Genomic DNA, 18,942 nt, shown 5'->3' on the forward strand with positions numbered 1-18,942 from the left:
GCTACGGGCTGTGCGGTCTCAAAGAGTCGGACACAGCTGCAGTGACTGAGCACGCACACTACTTAACTATCATTTCTGTTTTCCATTTCTGGCCTCACTGTGACACATTTCAGAAATTTTAATCAGCGCTTTAAGAAGGTAGCAGATCGGGAAGTCCCAGCCCTCATCTCGCACAGAAACACTGATAAACTGGGATTATTTGGGCCTAATGACCTTTAAGCAAACTGCAGAATCCAGCTAGTGAGCTGCAACACCTCAGATGAGCAAAAAAAGCAAGAAGAACCACTTCAAAAGGATAAACAGCAGGTTCTGTCTCCCTGTCTCCCCTCCCACAAGCTGCCGCAGCTCAGCACCAAAAGGACCCTCCTTGGGCACAGGCCCTCTCCTCCCCAGGAGGACAGTGGGTGCAGCCGCGCCACGTCCCCAGGCTCCAGGCTGCTGCCTCAGAAACCGCCTCGCTGCTCAGCTCACGAGAGCACCAGGCAGCAGACACATGTGGGGCCACAAAGCAGGAAGAGAAGGGACGGGGCTCTGTGCGGCCGGCTTGGCCTTGGGGGTTAGAGGAGCAAGGAGTCCTCAGACTTGTCCCTCAGGGCAGGGGCACGACAGGGCGGGGGCACCGCATCGTGTGTGTCTGGGGATCTGAGCCCTGCGCGGAGCAGGAGCTGACATCCTCCCTGAAGCATCTCCAGGGCCTGGTGACCCGTCCATGGTGAGGACCCCTGGGGACCTGCTGATGGGCGGGCAGAGGAGGAAGCAGACCCCAAGGTGAGGCTCTCGGAGGGAAGGACACGCCCTGCTTGCCCACACCTCAAAGAGGTGTCTCGGGAACACACTGGGACTGTCACAGGGACGACGCTAGGCTTTCAAGAAGAGGCTGTTCCCCTTCCTGCGGGGACGCTGATGTGACAGCCACGTGACAGGAAGCCTGAGCCTCTGACAGGACACACCCTGTGGTCTGTCTGTCCGGAGGACACCCAGGTCTCCTCCATCCTCACAGCCTGGACCGTAGGAGGAGACACCATGGCCCCCGTGCTTCCCACCCTGCTCTGCCTCGGTGAGATGAGGAGGGTCAGGAGGAGCCCTGGTCTGGAGGGACCCCCCGGCCAGCTTGCTCCGTCAGGGGACCCCAGGGCCTGGGAGACTCCCGGGGTGGAGAGGCAATGCTCAGAGCTGAGGGCACACCTCTCACAGGGCGCTCTCTTCCAGGGCTGAGTGTGGGCCTGAGGACCCAGGTGCAGGCCGGTGAGTCTGTCCCAAGGCCCAGCTCCCTCCTCTCGTGGGGACAGGTGTCACCCCCAGGCTGCGGGGAGGGAGAGGGCAGCTCGGGGCTCACGGATGGGGAGTCTGGGAGGTCTGGGCTGAGAGCCGGGGCCTGGGGGGGACGCCTGGTGAGCCCGCCTCTGATTTCCTTCCAGGGACCCTCCCCAAACCCACCATCTGGGCTGAGCCAGGCTCTGTGGTCCCCAGGGGTAGCTCCGTGACCATCTGGTGTCAGGGGTCCCCGGGGGCCCAGGAGTTCCATCTGGATAAAGAGGGAAACCCAGATCTCTGGGACAGACAGAAACCCCTGGAGCCCGGGGACAAGGCCAGGTTCTCCATCCACTACATGGGGCAGGTCTACACAGGGAGCTATCGGTGCTACTACGGAACCTGCACTGGCTGGTCAGAGCACAGTGACCCCCTGGAGCTGGTGGTGACAGATGAGGGACTCTAGGGAGCCTCGGGCTCTGCCCTCGGGAGGAGGTCTGCTCTCAGGGGCTGTCCCTCTCACAGCCCAGCCCTGGGGGGAGGGCGGGAGCCCCACGGAACCAGCTGCCTCCTTCTCTCCTAGGATCCTAGGGCAAACCCAGACTCTCAGCCCTGCCGAGCCCTGTGGTGACCTCGGGAGGGAACGTGACCCTCCAGTGTGCCTCCAGTCAGGGATTTAACAGATTCCTTCTGATCAAGGAAGGAGAAGACAAGTCCTCTCGGGCCCTGGATGGACAGCAAACCCCCGACGGGCAGAACCACACCCTGTTCCCCGTGGGCCCCGTGACCCCCGGGCACAGGTGGACGTTCAGATGCTACAGCTTTTACAGGCACACCCCCCGGGTGTGGTCAGCCCCCAGCGACCCCCTGGAGCTCCTGGTCTCAGGTGAGGAATCCCGTCCTGACCCCATACATTTGTGCAGACAAGACAACGTACTGGGGTCTCTGCTCCCAGGGGAGCCCCTGTGAGAGGGTGGGGAGAGGAGCGTGGGGCTCAGAGGACAGACACACAGACTGAGACACGGCAAGGCCTGGGGCCGGGCCGAGAGAGGGGGTCCACAGGGGAAGCGGTCCCTACAACCCAGCGCGTGTCTCTCCCCAGGGCTGTCTGGGAAGCCCTCCCTCCTGACCCCGCAGGGCCCTGTCGTCACCTCTGGACAGAACCTGACCCTCCAGTGTCACTCTGACGTTGGCTACACCAGATTCGCTCTGTCCAAGGTGGGGGGACAGGACCTCACCCAGCGCCCTGCCCAGAGGCCCCAGGGGGGGCTCTCTCAGGCCGACTTCCCCCTGGGCCCGGTTGGCACCGTCCACAGGGGCCAGTACAGATGCTACGGTGGACATGGCCTCTCCTCCGAGTGGTCGGCCCCCAGTGAGACCCTGGAGCTGCTGGTGGCAGGTGAGGAGCCAGCGGGTCAGTCGGGGACCAGACTGTGCACAGGCCCCACTGGGGAGCCCCAGGGATGATGCTGGGACCAGGGGAAGGGGTCCCGGGGAGGGACAGAGAGACAGGGGTTGGGGAGGGGAGAGACTCTGAGAAACAGAGACAGCGCTGAGGGGCCAGAGAGGCCCGCGGAGTCTCGCTCAGAACCAGGCCCGGCCCCCGCACCCCCTTCCTCTCTGCAGGACGGCTCAGAGACAGACCCTCCCTCTCGGTGCGGCCGGGCCCCTCGGTGGCCCCGGGGGAGAATGTGACCCTGCTGTGTCAGTCAGGAAACAGGACGGACACCTTCCTTCTGTCCAAGGAGGGGGCAGCCCATCGCCCCCTGCGTCTGCGCTCCCAGGACCAAGACGGGCGGTACCAGGCCGAGTTCTCCTTGAGCCCTGTGACCTCAGCCCACGGGGGCACCTACAGGTGCTACGGCTCACTCAGCACAGACCCCTACCTGCTGTCACAGCCCAGCGAGCCCCTGGCGCTCGTGGTCGCAGGTGAGGCCCAGTCTGTCCGTCTCACTCAGCAGCTCGGGGCTCTGCCCTGGGAGCGCAGGGCGGTGGTGGAGGAGGGGGCGCTGAAGGAGGGCCCCCTGAGGGAGGGGCCTCGCAGCCCACACCCCGCCCCTTCCTCCCGCACTGGGGTCCCGGAGGGGCAGGTGGGCAGTGGGAGGGTCTCGGGGAGGCCACAGGGCCGTGCAGGGCAGAGGTGGGTGAGGTGGGGTCCTCGGGTCAGCCCGGCGTACACCTTCCTGGGCTCATTCCCAGGACCCAGTCTCCCAGCCACAGACCCAGATCCGAACCTGGGGAGTCTCGGGGCTCTCTGCTCAGGGGAGACAGCTCACCCCAGGGCATTTTAACATTCTCTAGGAGGACAAGGCCCCTCAGATCGTCAAGGGGCAGCGGGGAGTCAGGCAGAGATGGCGCCAGAGCCACAGGCTGCAGGGGCCTGAGGCTGCTGGATGGGGTTCAGTCTGTGGAGAAGCAGGTCCGCCCCCACCACATCCTGCCCCCGGAGGCTGCAGGGATCACTTCCTCCCGCGGGCAGAGTCCAGCTGGCAGACACAGAGGGCTGAGCGAGCGTCTGTAGGGGGAGGTGGATCCGTGGGAGCCACGGTTGGGTCCCACCCCGGGACCCCACAGACCACTGATCAGGGGCGGGGTCCCACCCCAGGACCCTGCAAACACCACTCAGGGGCGGGCCGCACCCTGGGACCCCACAGACCACCGCTCATAGGGGTCCTCCCCGGGACCCCACAGACCACGGCTCAGGGGAGGGCCCCACCCCACCCTGTGCTGTCGGAGCTCCTTCAGCTCAGGGTCCTGACAGGAACGTCTGAGACAGTAAGATAGAGAGACCCCAGGACTCTCCCGAGGAGGACACGGCCCACCCACAGCCTCCCTTCACGACACTCGGGCTCGGCTGATACCCTCCCCCAGCACCGCTGTCAGACCAGCGAGTGTGAACAAGGACAGCGTCCCTGTCAGGAGTTGGGCTCGGGGCTGCGTCTTCTCACGGGAGGCCGGTGCCCTGGGCACACACAGTGAGTAACGGGGCCGGCGCTGACCTGTGCACCCTCACCCCAGACTACACGGTGCAGAATCTCACCCGGATGGGCCTCGCGGCTTCGGTCCTGCTGCTCCTCGGGATCCTTCTCTGCCAGGCTCGGCACGACCACGGAGGAGCCCGAGACGCAGCCCGGAGCTGAGCACCGGGACCCCGCACCACCCAGAGCGCAGGAGCCCGGGGCGCAAGCTTCCGGTGTAGGAGCTTCTGGATGAGCCTCTGACCCTGGGGGAGAGATGAGCCGCAGGGTGGGAGGAGGCCCAGGCGTCCCCAGGGGGCTCGGCCTCTGCTCACAGGGCCCCCTCCCTCCTGGGGAGGACACCCCGGCTCCCGGCTGCTCTCACCCCTGGCCCGAGGCGCATCCCACATGGCAGGGGTGGGTCCCCACCCTGCATGCCCCCAGGCTGTGTCCACTCGCATGGAGGATGTGAGCCTCATTTTCATGCCCGCCCTCTCTGGTGTGCGCAATGACCTCCATCTCTTCTCAGAAACAGAATGCTGTTAAAGTAACTGAATAAATGGGTTAAATGGGGCCCTGTTTGGAACAGTTGGATCCTAAACTCTTCCCTGAGCCCCCTCTGGACCCTGCATGCCCCTCCTCCTTGTCCGAGGACACCCGCTGTAGTCTCTCCAGAAACACTGTCAGTGTGAAGGGACACCCTGGCGTTTGAAGTGACCGTCAGGGCTACACTGGTAAATGAGCTCAGGAATATATCGTTTTGTAAAGAGCCTTGATATGGGGTTTCCCTGGTAGTGAAGAATCTGCCAGCCAATGCAAGAGACACGGGTTCAATCCGTGATCCTGAACACCCCACACGCCAGGGAGCAACTGAATCCATGAGCCGCAGCGACAGAGGCCGGCACGTCCTGGAGCCCATGCACCGCCAGAGAGGCCAGTGCTGCAGATGCCCAGACACCAAAGCGAGGGAACAGCCCCACTCACATAACCAGACACACCCCCGCAGCAACACAGACCCAGCACAGACAAAATCATCAGGCAATAAATGCTTAAAGAGCCCAGTGTGAAATGTGTGTCTCCTTTGGGGCGAACGCACTCCGTGGCCAACCTCAAGGAGCCCGGGTGAATGTGCTGAAGGCCGGGTGGGAAGGAAGGAGCAGGTGGATTTTCCTACAGGGCGAGTCTGGTGTAGCAAGCCCCCACCGATGGCCCCATGGGCACAGATGTGTCCTTCTCATTACAATCATATAGGATCGTCTGCACCTCAGTTTTATGCCCCAGGGACCCTGAAATGAGATGCCCACCTCCTAGTTCATCTGTAAGAGAGGGAAAGAGAAAACGATGGAGGAGACAAGGCTGACTCTGACGAATCCCAGCACATCAGGGGCAGGTGTACTCATCAGCCCGGTCAATCTGGAGAGTCGACAGCAACTCTCAGTTAAAGGGAAGACACAGCACTGGCCCACAGTTGTATAACCCAGAGGAAGATGCGTGCACGGCCACACATGTACAAGCAGTATGTGGACACGTGGGTTGTTCACAGTAGGAAAAGTTACAGAAATCACTTTCACCAAAATGAATGGTTTGGTGTGTATATATGTGACGTAATTTTATACAAAAAACGCACAAAGCTGGACTGCTACAGGAACACAGGTCAGTTTTCAAGCATGATGGTGAATAAGTGAAACACGACTGTAGGAGTCCAGTGCATCACATCAAATTCAAAAGGCATTACGTGGGACTCAATACACAAAATAAGAACTGAGACGGGAGGAACAAGAGCTGCTACCGGGTTTCCCTGGTGGCTTGGCGGATAAGAATCCAGCTGCCAACGCAGGGGACGCGGGTTCCGTCCCTGCTGCGAGAAGATCCCGCGCTGGCCGCAAATGCTGAGCCCGCGGGCCCAGAGCCCTGCCCTGCAACAAGACACGCCATCAAAGCAAGGAGCCCAGGCACCGCAGCGAAGAGAAAAGCTTCCTGAGCTCAGCTCAACGGGAGGAAAGCCCCTGGGCAGCGAGGAAGACCCAGCACCGTCCTCTGTCCCTCAGGCGTGTCCAACTCTGAGACCGCATGGACTGTAGCCCACCAGGCTCCTCTGTCCGTGAGATTCTCCAGGTGAGAATACTGGAGTGGGTTGCATTGCCCTCCTCCAGGGGATCTTCCCCACCCAGGGATCGAACCCAGGTTTCCTGCATTGCAGGCAGATTCTTTACCATCTGAGCCACCAGGGAAGTCCAGCACAGCCAAAACTAATTAATAATTAATTTTTAAAATTGATATCTCAGAGATACAAAAGTTTATAAGAGAGTACTAAGAACCACTGTGTGCTGAGCCATCCAACAGCAAACCTGGAAGACACACACGAGTCTCTAGAGACACACAGCCCGCCAGAACGGAGGCAAGAAGACGCAGACAGCCTGAACAGACCGGCCACTGTAAGCGACACAGAATCCATGAAAACCCCATGCAAACCAGAGGCCAGAACTGGATGGCTTCACGGGGGACTTCTACCAAACTAACAAAGAGGAACTTATATGACCTTCTTCACACTCTCCCAGGAGACTGAAGAAGACGAAACACTCCCAAAATCTTTCTATGAGCCACCGTCACCCCGATGCCTAAACCAGACAAAGACACAACCAAAAAAGAAAACTTACAGAACAAAGTGCTCTATGAACATACATGCAAAACGCACAACAAAATATTAGCTAACCGAATTCAACAACACACAAAAAGAATCACACACCATGATCAACCTGGATTCATACCAGGGTCACAAGGATAATTCAACACGTGCAAATCGATCAATGTGAATCACCACATCAACAAGAGAAAAGACAAAACAACATGCTCATCTTGATAGGTTCAGAGAAAGCACTGATAAAATTCAACATCCAGTTGTTAGGGGAAGCACACTGATTGAAACCGCCCACCCTGGCCAGGCACCATAGTAACCATTTGCATGTGTTGTTTTATGACAGGAGATCCTGATAGGGAATATGGAACTAATAAGCCGCCACCAACCAGAAGAGTTCAGGAAAGGTCTAAAGGAGACACCGTGTTTCCGTCCACTTTCCAGAATCCCTCTCGCTAGCATGCATCTTGGCTGAGCGATGCGTGCGCCACCAGGAAAGACTCTGAAGTAGAATGATTGGCCAAACACCACACGGAAACTAATCCCATCACCATAAAACCCGACATTGTGAGCCACAGGGCAGAGCGGTTCTCCTGGGTTCCCTTACCCTACTGCTCTCCACCCAGGTGCCCTTTCCCAATAAAATCTCTTGCTTTTGCAGCACATGTGTCTCCTCAGACAATTCATTTCTGAGTGTTAGACAAGAGCCCAGTTTCGGGCCCTGGAAGGGGTCCTCCTTCCTGCAACAAATGGCAACTCTGGTGGGGACTCTTCTTGGCTGAGACTGACATCCTGACCACTCAGGGTACTCAGGGGTCAGCTTGCCTGACAATGGACCAGACCCAGCGGCCACAACTGGGACCCTTTTGTCCCTGGTCTCCTCCTGATGCAGACAACTGGCCAGAGTGCCCCGACCAGTAAGGAAGAAGAGACTTTATTGACCTCTCTCTTCTTCCCTCTCTCTTTCCTCTCCTTAACCCTTCCTATCCTTCCCTGTTTTTCTAGTCCCCTGGTCCTGGACGCAGGAATCTGGTCGAAGGGCCCTCAGCCTGAGCTGAGGATTGGAGACTGATCACCTCCTCTTGGCAGAGAACTCGAATTCTGATTCTGGTCTGGTCTGATTTCTGGTAGGGCTGAGTTCTAGTCCTCCCTTCTCTGGAGGCCCAGGGAAACGTCCCATCACACCTGGGTGTCTGTAGGTGGCAGGAGACGTCTGTAAGGCCACCCCTTTTGCCCCCTCTCCCGCCTCCTCCCCCTTCTTCTTTCAACCTGGCTTCCTTTCCTCCCTTTGAAATCTTTGATCTGAAGTTCTGTGTCTCTATAGGAGGTTTTCTGAGATACTGTATTCTTGTATTTAAGGGAGTGTCTGATGAAGACTCCCAGGTTTATATGTGTGTGTTTTAACTCTGTGTTCTGTGTTATTTTTGATCGTCATTTTGCTTTGTCTGGCCACCATTTGGTTTAGACCTGCTGGCATTTTGTTAGAACTTGATTTTCTTTCCCTGTGCCTTGAGACCAGGGCTCTCAGGAACACTTATCTAGACCATCTCTAAGTCCTGAGACTGAGGGAAAAGGGAAAAAGATTTTTAAATTTTTATTTATTTCAACTGTTTTTTTTTTTTTCATAAACTAGTAAATTTTATATTGTAATATCTAATTTATGACTAAACTTAGAAAATGAAGCTAGATCTTGCACTGTGTCTGTATAAATATGTCTTGGTATGTATTTGTCTCTGGGTAATATTTTTGAGGTTAATTTGTAAATGAGCTCTATTTATTTGGCTTAAAAAAGGTAAGCGCTTACAAATCAAATAATTCTAAATTAAACGATAAATTCCAGGTTCATGTGAACTGGGGAATATTCAGTATTAAATACCTGATATTAATGTTTGTTTGTTGACCTATCTAATATAGACATGTCTTAGAGTAATTAACACTAAATAGAATATTTTCATTGTACCTAGGTTTAATTTAAGTTAAATATTATATCTGTTACAAGTCTGTCAACAAGGAAATTACCTCGAGTGAAGTAACTTCTAAAAAATGTAAATGAGATATGAGCTTTTATATAAATTCTATTAAGAATAATTATTCTTTAGAAATATCTGTCTAAAATACTCTCTCCAGATTGGCGTAACTTAAATTTCTAAGGGTTGTGCCAAGTGTGCTAAGTGTTGGAAGTCTATTGAGTAGTTAGGTCATTTCCAAATAAAATAAGATTTTAAAACATTTACTACTAAACACTCATTTCCTTTTACAGAGAAATTAAAGAGATTTGGGACTATAAATGAATAATGTTTGGTGCCATCCTAAAATGTTCTAAGAAAGCAAGGGTTTTAGAAATTATCACTGGTATTTATGGTCACCAATCTATAAAATACTAATATAAAAGTTAGTTCTTGGTTGCTAAAGGGAAGTAGGAAGTGTGTTTTCAGTTTAAAAAAAGGGGGGGTATGAAAAATATTAAAAAGAGTTATGCATGATCAGGATTTTCTAAAATTGGATTACAACTAGTTAGATAAATGGATTTTGTTAGGAATGACACAGCCATAAGAAAACTGGTTAGAGCCAACTAGGTCCAAGATGGCGGAGCTGCCTTTCACTAGACCTTGAACCTGGGTATTTACGCCCATTGTGACATATCAACAAGCTAAATGATGCACCCATCGACGTTGACTAAATCTGACCAAATGTTCTAAACGCTTTTAATTGATCTTTTCGGTAAAACTTCCTAAATCGAATTCTTTTGAAGTTCCTTTGACCTCTAGCTAACTTTGGGATGCTTCAGAGGGCCCCTGAAACATCCCAAAGAGAGATATTAAACTGTGTTTATTTGGTTGGTTAAATCATATGAAAAAGATTATCAAATGAGTAATAAATCCGCTCATGTTATAATGTATGGTAAAATTACTAATACAGATATCCTGGAAATTATATGGGGTTCTTAACATTCTGATATGTCCTGGTATTCTAACAGAAAACCTGATGACTTCACAAAAGTTAACAAAAGGACTGAATGAAGCAGCAAATATGCTTATAACTTTTATGGTTTCTATCTGAAAAATTACGGGTTTTCAGGGAGTAGGGAAAACCTTCCCCTCAAATGAATTAGGACAAAACTTTGGTAAAATTAAATGTTATAAACAAAACAATTATGTTTTCTCTCTATGTGACTCCTCCAAAAAATGGGAAATTCTTAGGTTTCCAGTAATTTTATCAAATGAGTTAGGAATGTTATCTCATGGGTACAAAGATCTCAAGAAATTTTTGAAACCTTAAAAAGGGAAGAATTCACTTAGATTTGTTAGGCAAAATCTGTGATAAGCCTTTGGTGTGAGTTTCCCAGCCGTGTTTTATTTTAAAAGTTCAGTCTGAGACTCTATAAATGTTTCAGCAAAATAAAAAGTCCATAATCAATTATGGTTATAAAAATCACCAGACCAAAATTAGTGAGAACAGACCTATTTTTCAAACAAGCTAGCCTTCATTTGGTTATATTTGATAAAAATGAGGGTAACTCTAGAGAGAAAAAGATATTTCAAAAAATGTTAAATCCAAGTTTGTTAATGGAGGTCTGCATCTAGTAAGACTCATCTCTTAGATAGTTCTTTGCTGTTACGTGATATTAATGTACAATTTAATTGAATTCTTAAAGAACACCCTAAGTTTGTTTCTGAAGCTTATCTCAGTAATCTATCTTTGGATGAAGATCAGATGCCTCATGACCTGCAACCAGGGCTGGAAAAAGACATAATTTAAGGGACTGTCTCCAACCTGGATGGAAGGACTTTTTACCAGGTACTCTTACCTAGCTCACACACAATGAAACTGAAGGGAAATTAATTCTTAGATTAATTCCCACTTCCAAAGGCCCCTACACTGGATTGGTTTACAGAGAAGACAGCTGACCTGATTTCACCTTAAATGATGCTTAAGCAGGAGAAACTACACTACACCAGGATGAGAAGATGACGACATCAGAGGTAGACAGCTTGCCCAAGATGCTGGACCTGATTCATACGACCATTTATGTTTTCTTGACTTCTTAGACCTTTGCATATAAATCAAATGCTTTTCTATCATAGGCCTGATTCTATGCTAGTTTTAGAAATCAATTCAATTGTTGGATTTGTGGCCAATTACCTGTGTCTAGTTCTGGGTTACCTTGTTAAATTTCTCTACTACAATATAGTCATATTCAGGTTACTGTGATATTACTAGATGGGATCCCCTCACCAGACCAATTAATAATGGCTGCTCTGACTCTGGCCATAAATTTGAGCTTTTTTCTATTACTCAAGCTCAATCAGAACAACAAGAAAGTTTCAGCAAAGGAGGAAAATTCACCCATAATTATGGGATGGATTTATATAGATAACACCAGGCTGTGGTAGTTTAGGTTTAAAGTCTCCTCTGTGTTGGAAACAATTAAATCATACTAAGGACAGTCAGTCTAGTAACACTAGAAAATGGGGCTATGTGCCTTGTAGACGGTGCCAATATACAATTTCCCTGGAAGATAAACATTCTACAGAGCAGACTAAGTCAGGTGACCTGAGATATACTGGGCTACATCTAATGGAAGCTCTTAACTTGAGTCTTACTTGTGACTTTACTAATACTGCTGGCTATGTTATTTGTATTTCACCTGTTTTACAAAATTACTGTTTCTTACACTGTCAAATGTGTGTGTGAGGCCTCTAATAGAATAATATATAGTGCCATATGAGATCGATGATGGTAACAGTGTAACTCTAGATATGGGAAGAAGCAACAAGAGGGAATATTTTCCTGGACCAAGAGGCTAGCCAGACAGGTGGTCCAGAGCATTTTGGATACTGTTTTATGGCCTAGTCCAGTAACAGCACATTGAGTGGCCTGTCAACAAAATCTTTGCCAAACCTGAGAATGGACATTCTCAGCACCATGGGATGAAATGCCCCCCTGAAAATCATGGTCAAGTTTATGAGTAAAAGGGGGCTCTGCCAACTGAAAACTGACACTTGCCATCTACATCTACAAAGACTAAATCATGGCCGCTGCAACTGCCAACTGTCAACGCCCCTGAAAGGAGTTCAGGGTGAAAACCAGGAATGAGGCACTCTGTGCTCTGGGAAAAACTGGCAGAACAGGCCTTCAGATAGTTAGGTCTTTTCAGGACGAGATTTTACGAGTTCCAATTCTTGCATCTTCTCATACCTAGAGAAACACTGACATCATTAACTGTGAAATCTGCTCTGGCTATTAGGAAAAGTTTACAATTAAAAGTCAAAATAGAGTAGCTATGGCTCAGATATCCTGGGAAATAACTAGGTGATGCTATGGGTGTGCTTTCAGATTAGACCTTGTATTGCTAAACACTTGAGTTTTCTGAGTCGTGTCAGGCTTGGATGCCACCATTCTCAAAACAGTGTCTGCTGGAAGCTAGTAACTGCGACCTTACTTTTTATAAAACTAGGCAACTGGCTACCTGTCTCCCTGAAGTGCCAGGTCCAGACTGGGTTTTAGGCTTATTCTTCTAAAAAGAAATGAGATTTATTTTGTCTTCTAAATTCCAGTTATCACTCCTCCAACTACTTCTAACTGCGTCTGTTACACCAAAATGGCAGACCAAGGGATTGAGATTTTAATCATACAAGACTCAGATCTAGAACTTGGAACTCAGAAATACTTCCAATTCAGTGTCTATACTCCAAGCTGAGGCAGTCCTATGCTCCATTTGGACAGGAAATTATCCCAGTCACAGCTGCCTAGTTCCCTAAATTAAAACTGAGTAGAACTCAGTAGGGCTCTGGAGTAGAGATCTGTTCTGTGTTCTCCATTTCTTGTCTGCAGGATATAGGCTTCATTCAGCCTCCTTGACCTTCCCTGAGTTCCAAAGGGTGGATCCAAACAACTGCTAATTAGGGAAGGAAGGGGATACAGAAACAGGAGAAACAATCAAAGGTTGGTACAGCCTGCAGACAGGGTCCTGGTTCCTACTCAAAGAAATATGCATAACAGTGTCTTTGAGCCCCCACCCAGGTGGAGGGTGGTAACTTCAGACTGATCACAAGATTCCTGGAACACAGCTCTGTTGCCCCACCACCAACCAATCAAAAAGGATCACACACCCTTCAACCCTCACCCCAAATGTTGCCTTCTGTTTCCAGGACCAGAGATGACCATCCTGTTAGGTCTCCTGTTTGGCCCTGTCTATTTCATCTCTGAGAGGAGCCAACAGTTTCACACTAAATTGCTGTTACTAAAAGGGTGGAAGCTGGTTTCAGATGTGGAACACCCCAACTTAGATCAGGGACAGAGAGACAGACTTCTGCTCTGCTAGGCAGGCCTATGCCCATGCACAGCAGGAAGAAGTTACAGAAGAAAGAGACCTCCGCCCCAATTCCCAACAAGTATCTTCAGTATGAAGTCTCTCAGCGGGGAGTTGTTAGGGGAAGCACACTGATTGAAACCGCCCACCCTGACCAGGCACCACAGTAACCATTTGCATGAGTTGTTTTATGACAGGAGATCCTGATAAGGAACACGGAACTAATAAGCCACCACCAACTGGAAGAGTTCAGGAAAGGTCTAAAGGAAACACCGCGTGTCCCTCCACTTCCCATAATCCCTCTCGCTAGCATCCATCTTGGCTGAGCGATGCGTGTGCCACCAGGAAAGACTCTGAATTAGAGTGATTGGTCAAAGACCACCTGGAAACTAATCCCATCACCATAAAACCCCACACTGTGAGCCACGTGGCAGAGCAGTTCTCCTAGGTTCCCTTATCCTACTGGTCTCCACCCGGGTGCCCTTTCCCAATAAAATCTCTTGCTTTTTCAGCACATGTGTCTCCTCGGATAATTCATTTCTGAGTGTTAGACAAGAGCCCAGTTCTGGGCCCTGGAAGGGGTCCGCCTTCCTGCAACACATTCATCATAAAAAGTCTAGCCAAAGTGAGACATCCTATTTATGACAAGCACACAGTCAACACAGTACTCAAAGGTAAAAAGCTGAAAGCCTTTCTAAAACTATGGGACAAGATAAGGATGCCCACTCTCACCATTTGTGTTCAACATACCACTGGAAGTCCTAGTCAGAGCAATCAGGCAAAAAACAAAAAACGATTCAACTTGGCGGCAGGGAGGAGGCAAAACTGTCCGTGTATGCAGATGACGTGATACTGCATTTACAAAACCCTGAAGACTACACACACAAACTGCAGAACCGAGGGAGGGGGCACCCTGGTCTGGGGAGTGGGCAGGCGGTGTTGTCTGGGTCTGTAGTCTCTTCGTGTGTGTGTGTGTGTGTGTGTGTGCGCGCGCTCAGTCGTATCCAACTCTTTGTGATTCCACAGACAGTAGCCTGCCAGGCTCCTCTGTCCATGGATTCTCTAGGCAAGAATATGTAGGTGGGCTGCCATGTCCTTCTCCAGGGAATCTTCCCCACCCAGGGATCGAACGTGAGTCTCTGCACCTCCTGCGCTGGCAGGCAGGTTCTTTACCCCTGAGCTGCCTGGGGAGCCCAAGAGCAGCCTACCATCACTCCGTTTCTCTCATTCCAAAACGGCGCCCGATACCTGCTTACTCTTCTCGGTTTTCCGTGTATGTGGACTATCAGGGCTTCCCAGGGGGCACTAGTGGTGAAGAGCCCCCTGCCAGTGCAGGAGACATAAGAGACTTGGGTTCAGTCCCTGGTTGGGGAAGATCCCCTGGAGGAGGGCATGGCCACCCCCTCCAGTATTCCTGCCTGGAGAATCCCATGCACAGAGGAGCATGGCAGGCTACAGGCCGTGGGGTCGCAAAGAGTCAGACACGGCTGTAGTGACTGAGCACGCACACTAGTTACCTATCATTTCCATTTCCCATTTCTGGCCTCACTGTGACACATTTCAGAAATTTTAATCAGCACTTTATGCAAGATGGCCGATTGGGAACTCCCAGCCCTCATCTCACTCAGAAACACTGATAAACCGGGATTATCTGGGCCTCATGACATTTATGCAAACTGCAGAATCCAGCTAGTGAGCTGCAACACCTCAGATGAGCAGAAAACCGACAAGAACTGTTGCAAGGAGGACCCCTTTCAGGGCCCGGAACTGGGCTCTTGTCTAACACTCAGAAATGAATTGTCCGAGGAGACACATGTGCTGAAAAAGCAAGAGATTTTATTGGGAAAGGGCACCCGGGTGGAGAGCAGTAGGGTAAGGGAACCCAGGAGAACTGCTCTGCCACGTGGCTCACAGTGTGGGGTTTTATGGTGATGGGATTAGTTTCCAGGTGGTCTTTGACCAATCACTCTAATTCAGAGTCTTTCCTGGTGGCACACGCATCGCTCAGCCAAGATGGATGCTAGCGAGAGGGATTATGGGAAGTGGAGGGACACGCGGTGTCTCCTTTAGACCTTTCCCGAGCTCTTCAGGTTGGTGGCGGCTTATTAGTTCCGTGTTCCTTATCAGGATCTCCTGTCATAAAACAACTCATGGAAATGGTTACTGTGGTGCCTGGCCAGGGTGGGCGGTTTCAATCAGTGTGCTTCCCCTAACAACTCCCCGCTGAGAGACTTTTTACTCAAGATACTTGTTGGGAATTGGGGTGGAGGTCTCTTTCTTCTGTAACTTCTTCCTGCTATGCATGGGCGTAGGCCTGCCTAGCAGAGCAGAAGTCTGTCTCTCTGTCCCTGATCTAAGTTGGGGTGTTCCACATCTGAAACCAGCTTCCACCCTTTTAGTAACAGCAATTTAGTGTGAAACTGTTGGCTCCTCTCAGAGATGAAATAGACAGGGCCAAACAGGAGACCTAACAGGATGGTCATCTCTGGTCCTGGAAACAGAAGGCAACATTTGGGGTGAGGGTTGAAGGGTGTGTGATCCTTTTTGATTGGTTGGTGGTGGGGCAACAGAGCTGTGTTCCAGGAATCTTGTGTTCAGTCTGAAGTTACCATCCTCCACCTGGGTGGGGGCTCCAGTTCTGTAGAAGAACTAAAAAAGACATTGTTATGCATATTTCTTTGAGTAGGAACCAGGACCCTGTCTGCAGGCTGTACCAACCTTTGATTGTTTCTCCTGTTTCTGTATCCCCTTCCTTCCCTAATTAGCAGTTGTTTGGATCCACCCTTTGGAACTCAGGGAAGGTCAAGGAGGCTGAATGAAGCCTATATCCTACAGACAAGAAATGGAGAACACGGAACAGATCTCTACTCCAGAGCCCTACTGAGTTCTACTCAGTTTTAATTTAGGGAACTAGGCAGCTATGACTGGGATAATTTCCTGTCCAAATGGAGCATAGGACTGCCTCAGCTTGGAGTATAGACACTGAATTGGAAGTATTTCTGAGTTCCAAGTTCTAGATCTGAGTCTTGTATGATTAAAATCTCAATCCCTTGGTCTGCCATTTTGGTGTAACAGACGCAGTTAGAAGTAGTTGGAGGAGTGATAACTGGAATTTAGAAGACAAAATAAATCTCATTTCTTTTTAGAAGAATAAGCCTGAAACCCAGTCTGGACCTGGCACTTCAGGGAGACAGGTAGCCAGTTGCCTAGTTTTATAAAAAGTAAGGTCGCAGTTACTAGCTTCCAGCAGACACTGTTTTGAGAATGGTGGCATCCAAGCCTGACACGACTCAGAAAACTCAAGTGTTTAGCAATACAAGGTCTAATCTGAAAGCACACCCATAGCATCACCTAGGTATTTCCCAGGATATCTGAACCATAGCTACTCTATTTTGACTTTTAATTGTAAACTTTTCCTAATAGCCAGAGCAGATTTCACAGTTAATGATGTCAGTGTTTCTCTAGGCATGAGAAGATGCAAGAATTGGAACTCGTAAAATCTTCTCCTGAAAAGATTTAACTATCTGAAGGCCTGTTCTGCCAGTTTTTCCCAGAGCACAGAGTGCCTCATTCCTGGTTTTCACCCTGAACTCCTTTCAGGGGCGTTGACAGTTGGCAGTTGCAGCGGCCATGATTTAGTCTTTGTAGATGGCAAGTGTCAGTCTTCAGTTGGCAGAGCCCCTTTTTGCTCATAAACTTGACCATGATTTTCAGGGGGGCATTTCATGACCATTTTGACCCATGGTGCTGAGAATATCCGTTCTCAGGTTTGGCAAAGATTTTGTTGACAGGCCACTCAATGTGCTGTTACTGGACTAGGCCATAAAACAGTATCCAAAATGCTCTGGACCACCTGTCTGGCTAGCCTCTTGGTCCAGGAAAATATTCCCTCTTGTTGCTTCTTCCCATATCTAGAGTTACACTGTTACCATCATTGATCTCATATGGCACTATATATTATTCTATTAGAGGCCTCACACACCCATTTGACAGTGCAAGAAACAGCAATTTTATAAAACAGGTGAAATACAAATAACATAGCCAGCACTATTAGTAAAGTCACAAGTAAGACTTAAGAGCTTCCATTAGATGTAGCCCAGTATATCTCAGGTCACCTGACTTAGTCTGCTCTGTAGAATCTTGATCTTCCAGAGAAATTATATATTGGCACCATCTATAAGGCACATAGCCCCACTTTCTAGTGTTACTAGACTGATTGTCCGTAGTATGATTTAATTGTTTCCGACACAGAGGAGACTTTAAACCTAAATTACCATAGCCTGGTGTTATCTATATAAATCCATCCCATAATTATGGGTGAATTTTCCTCCTTTGCTGAAACTTTTCTTGATGCTCTGATTGAGCTTGAGTAATAGAAAAAAGCTCAAATTTATGGCCAGAATCAGAGCAGACATTATTAATTGGCCCGGTGAGGTGCCGGGAGCCAGCAAGGGAGTTCCCATCCATGACAAGTTCATGCGGGAGAGCCCTGACAGGCAAAGCGAGTCAGGGCTCGAGGGGCCCCCTAGACCTGCCTGAGCATCTACCCCAAAACCAGAATCTGTCTGTTTTACTATTTTATGACTTTTACCAACTCCTCTGACATTCACAGGGGGCTATCCCCGACCACCATACTCTGTAAGGAAATCAACCCGACTACCTCTCTATGAAGAAAATCCACTTACAACTCTAGTTTATAAGTCTCCTGGGCATAATAGGAGTGTTTCAATTCAAACCCCTCTGATGACTTTCTAGCTTGCCTGACAGGTTTGTTCAGACTCCTGTGCTACGCATGTGATTGTTCACAGCCTCCCAACCAGGAGAGGCACATGAAGCTTCAGTTCAGTTCAGTTCAGTTGCTCAGTCGTGTCCAACTCTTTGCGACCCCATGAATCCCAGCATGCCAGGCCTCCCTGTCCATCACCTACTCCTGGAGTTCACCCAGACTCATGTCCATCGAGTCAGTGATGCCATCTAGCCATCTCATCCTCTGTAGTCCCCTTCTTCTCCTGCTCCCAATCTCTCCCAGCATCAGAGTCTTTTCCAATGAGTCAACTCTTCGCAAGAGGTGGACAAAGTACTGGAGTTTCAGCTTTAGCATCAGTCCTTCCAAAAAATCCCAGGGCTGATCTCCTTCAGAATGGATTGATTGGATCTCCTTGCAGTCCAAGGGACTCTCAAGAGTCTTCTCCAACACCACAGTTCAAAAGCATCAATTCTTTGGCGCTCAGCCTTCTTCACAGTCCAACTCTCACATCCATACATGACCATGCATTGTTGGAGGAGGGTGTTTGCTATGATCAGTGCGTTCTCTCGGCAAAACTCTATTAACCTTTGCCCTGCTCCATTCTGGACTCCAAGGCCAAATTTGCCTGTAACTGCAGGTGTTTCTTGACTTCCTACTTTTGCATTCCAGTCCCCTATGATGAAAAGGACATATTTTGGGGGGTGTTAGTTCTAAAAGGTCTTATAGATCTTCATAGCATCGTTCAGCTTCTTCAGCATTACTGGTTGGGGCATAGGCTTCGATTACCATGCTATTGAATGGTTTGCCTTGGAAATGAACAGCGATCATTCTGTCATTTTTGAGATTGCATCCAAGTACTGCATTTCGGACTCTCTTGTTGACCATGATGGCTACTCCATTTCTTCTGAGGGATTCCTGCCCATAGTAGTAGATATAATGATCATCTGAGTTAAATTCACCCACTCCAGTCCCTTTTAGTTCGCTGATTCCTACAATGTTAACGTTCACTCTTGCCATCTCCTGTTTGACCACATCCAAT

At 49.7% G+C, this 18,942-nt stretch overlaps 1 protein-coding gene across 1 annotated transcript; it reads left to right on the plus strand.

Moving 5' to 3' along the window:
• The first annotated feature begins 520 nt into the window (after positions 1 to 520).
• LOC133231140 (leukocyte immunoglobulin-like receptor subfamily A member 6) lies at positions 521 to 5,269 on the plus strand. Its single transcript, XM_061389423.1, is given in 7 exon segments — positions 521 to 1,057; positions 1,210 to 1,245; positions 1,419 to 1,701; positions 1,833 to 2,137; positions 2,354 to 2,650; positions 2,878 to 3,180; positions 4,270 to 5,269. Coding segments are annotated over 7 exon segments (1,380 nt in total). The 5' UTR covers positions 521 to 1,023; the 3' UTR covers positions 4,392 to 5,269.
• The last annotated feature ends 13,673 nt before the right edge of the window (positions 5,270 to 18,942 follow it).

This window comes from Bos javanicus, chromosome 18 (assembly GCF_032452875.1).
Source record: "Bos javanicus breed banteng chromosome 18, ARS-OSU_banteng_1.0, whole genome shotgun sequence".
Taxonomy (NCBI): Eukaryota; Metazoa; Chordata; class Mammalia; order Artiodactyla; family Bovidae; genus Bos; species Bos javanicus.